This window comes from Phaethon lepturus, unplaced genomic scaffold (assembly GCF_000687285.1).
Source record: "Phaethon lepturus isolate BGI_N335 unplaced genomic scaffold, ASM68728v1 scaffold3226, whole genome shotgun sequence".
Classification (NCBI taxonomy): domain Eukaryota; kingdom Metazoa; phylum Chordata; class Aves; order Phaethontiformes; family Phaethontidae; genus Phaethon; species Phaethon lepturus.
In genome coordinates, this window is record NW_010543905.1 from 18,266 (window position 1) to 20,984 (window position 2,719).

The 2,719-nt window shown below is 36.7% G+C and overlaps 1 protein-coding gene across 1 annotated transcript in view; it reads left to right on the top strand.

Moving 5' to 3' along the window:
* Positions 1–2,479: 2,479 nt before the first annotated feature.
* Positions 2,480–2,719, top strand: part of SNX9 (sorting nexin 9) — a 40,933-nt gene continuing 40,693 nt past the window's right edge. Inside the window, exon 1 of the mRNA XM_010288473.1 lies at positions 2,480–2,557. Coding sequence (XP_010286775.1) covers positions 2,480–2,557 — 78 coding nt within the window. The remainder of the gene's footprint in view (positions 2,558–2,719) is intronic.

Here is a 2,719-nt window from a genome sequence, read left to right on the forward strand (position 1 = left end):
ATGTTTCTTCTCTTCAGTTTAATTTTAAGGAAAGTAAGGCAGCTTATTCTTATATTTGCATGAAGGCCTGATTTCCTGCTGGAAGGAAAGCAGTCAGTGTTATTACTGAAAACAGTTTTCTTCTAGTCATCTTTGTTTTGCGTGGCATACTCTGAAAGTGCTGAAAGCCTCTCTTCTGAGGGGAAAAGCTTTCGTGCAAGGAAGTGTTCAGTGTGCTTTGGGGCACGTGTTTTTTTCCAGTGTTGTACTTCTCTACTGGAGAAGACCAAGTGTCTGATTTTTTGTGCACATGGATTAGCTTTGTCAGCTGAACTACAACATATGTGTTTTTTCTCTGCCCTGTTTTTATTTACACTGAAGTAAAGTATCTTTGGGTCAGGCAGAAGTATTTGCACATGATACTTACGAAATTAAAATGTGGAGGAGGGAAGTTGTGTTTTTTTTCTGGTTTTATGTCAGAAGAAGGAATGTCTAGGTAGGGAACATAACTTGCAATTTTGAGACATAGAAGGCTTGATGGTCTGGCATTTTTTTTTCCTATCACATAACTGGCTTTCAACAGAAATCATTGTTTTACTGTCATCTTTAGCAGAAACAATTAGTTTCTTTTTTTTTTTTCCTTCCTTCAACCTCCAAATACAAGAAGGACCTCATTGCTATACACACTGTCTGACATTATTAGTAATACCATTATAATATTGTTTTTCTTGGATTTAGTTTTTTCATCTGCAGGAACAAAGACCACTTCTGTATGAGCTGAGGTAACAAAAGCAGATGTGTTGATGGTGAAGATGAGACCATAGTCTTGCCTCTTTCAAGATGCCCTAGGGAGATTGATGTGTTTCGTGAAATAAACTTTCTGCTGCTCTTAATCCTGTATGAGCTGGAGAAATAAGGGCTATAATGTGATCTGTATCGAGTATTGATTTTTTTTTTTAAATTTTTTTTAAAAGACTTTTTAAAAATCTTTTAGCAGGTGTATCATGATAGGGAGATGTTTCTCTTCCTAGTTGTCCTGTTTCAGGCCTGTAAATCAATGACGACATTATCACTTTTAGAGGCCTTCATATTACAACTACAAATCTTCCTAACTTTGCTTTTAGAAATTACTTGTCTCCTAAACTTCAAGCTACTAAAGATTCCCTACCCCCCCCACACCCCTTGACCTTGGAATTGAGTTTATAGCTTGTTGTTTTAGTTATAACAAAAAGCTTTTCTTGTACAACTGTTATTACTGTCAGTTAAAATCTGTACTTTTTCTGTTTGGCTTTCCTGACCTGTAGTCTCGCTTTCCCTTTTGCTGCTCAATGATACTGCAGCATTGGTGTTAATCACATAAAATAATGTATTAATTACTTCTGGGACACCTGGTAACAAAGATTTGGGGTGTAAATAATAAGGCTTTTATCTTCCATAAGTTCTGCTGGAGTGACGGGATTTATTTCAGGGGAAAAGCAGCTTAGATAAAGGGTATATTGCTGTCTTGTTCAGCCAGGTTTAAAGCTTATCTAATATGTCACTTTAACTGGAAAGGTAAAACTTTTGATTCTAGATCTTCCTTTAACAGTTCAGGGGAAAATGTGGTTTCTTTCTGTATCCATTTCAAGAGTTTGAGAAAATAAATATAGTCACTTTTTAATTTTTGAGAGCTTTCTCTACTTTTACATTGGAAAGGAATCTAATAGAAGACAAGGAAAAGATGTTTAGGAATATAATCTTAGACCATGTCACAATTCTTTGTATAGAGGAGCAGAACTGTTCCTTAAATGTTAGACAACTTTGTCAGAGTTTCAAACATAACATTTCTTTATGTAGTGTACTATCATAGTCAGTACATGGTAAAGTCTTTGTATGCCTAAACACTTAAAAACAAAAGGTCTTGTTTTTCCTTCCCCCTTTGTGCCAATATGTAACAGGCCTACTCTCACTGTTTGTGTATTTGCAGAGTTCCTCCCATATACAAAAACAGTCTCAAAACATAATTTGACATACTACTTTTTATGTATAGCTGTGGTTACTTACATCTGCAGTAACTTGTTTTTCTTTTTCTGAATTGCTTGCTCTATGAAACAGTTCCCTTTACCCGAATTGGAGTTGGAATATGTCTTGTAGAAAAAAGTACTAATTGGATTGTTTGCTAAAGTTTCCTTCTTCCCCTGGAAAAAGTTGTATGGATAGTTCTGGACATGACAAAGAACAGCCAGTCTTAAACTGTGAATCCTCCTGGAAAATAATGATTATCTCTAACAAGTTCCGTAGGAGACTTTCATCTTCTAAAGTTTGCATTAGTGTTTGGCGTGAAGGTCAAATTTAGAAAACACTGGCTTCCTACATGCTGAGTTGCTCTTCGTACATCTAGCGTTTCCCCACCTAGTATTTCTGCTGCTTAAGAATGAGTTGTGCTGATACTTCCTTCATGAAATCTTCTAAATAAGCTGGAAGGCTCACTGGTATGTTCTTTCACATACAGGCTCGTGTTATGTACGATTTTGCTGCTGAGCCTGGAAACAACGAGCTGACTGTCAGTGAAGGGGAGATCATTGTAATTACCAACCCGGTAAGAAAACAGAGATGAAATCAAGGCTTCGGTGTGCTGTCTTGACCTACTTCTAGCAGGTGGAAGAAAAAAGGTGCTAGTTGACATCTGAAAGCTGTGGCTATCCTCCTCCTCAGAAGCATGAAACCTGCCTCTGAAGTTAAATGTAAACTAGAAAGAGTG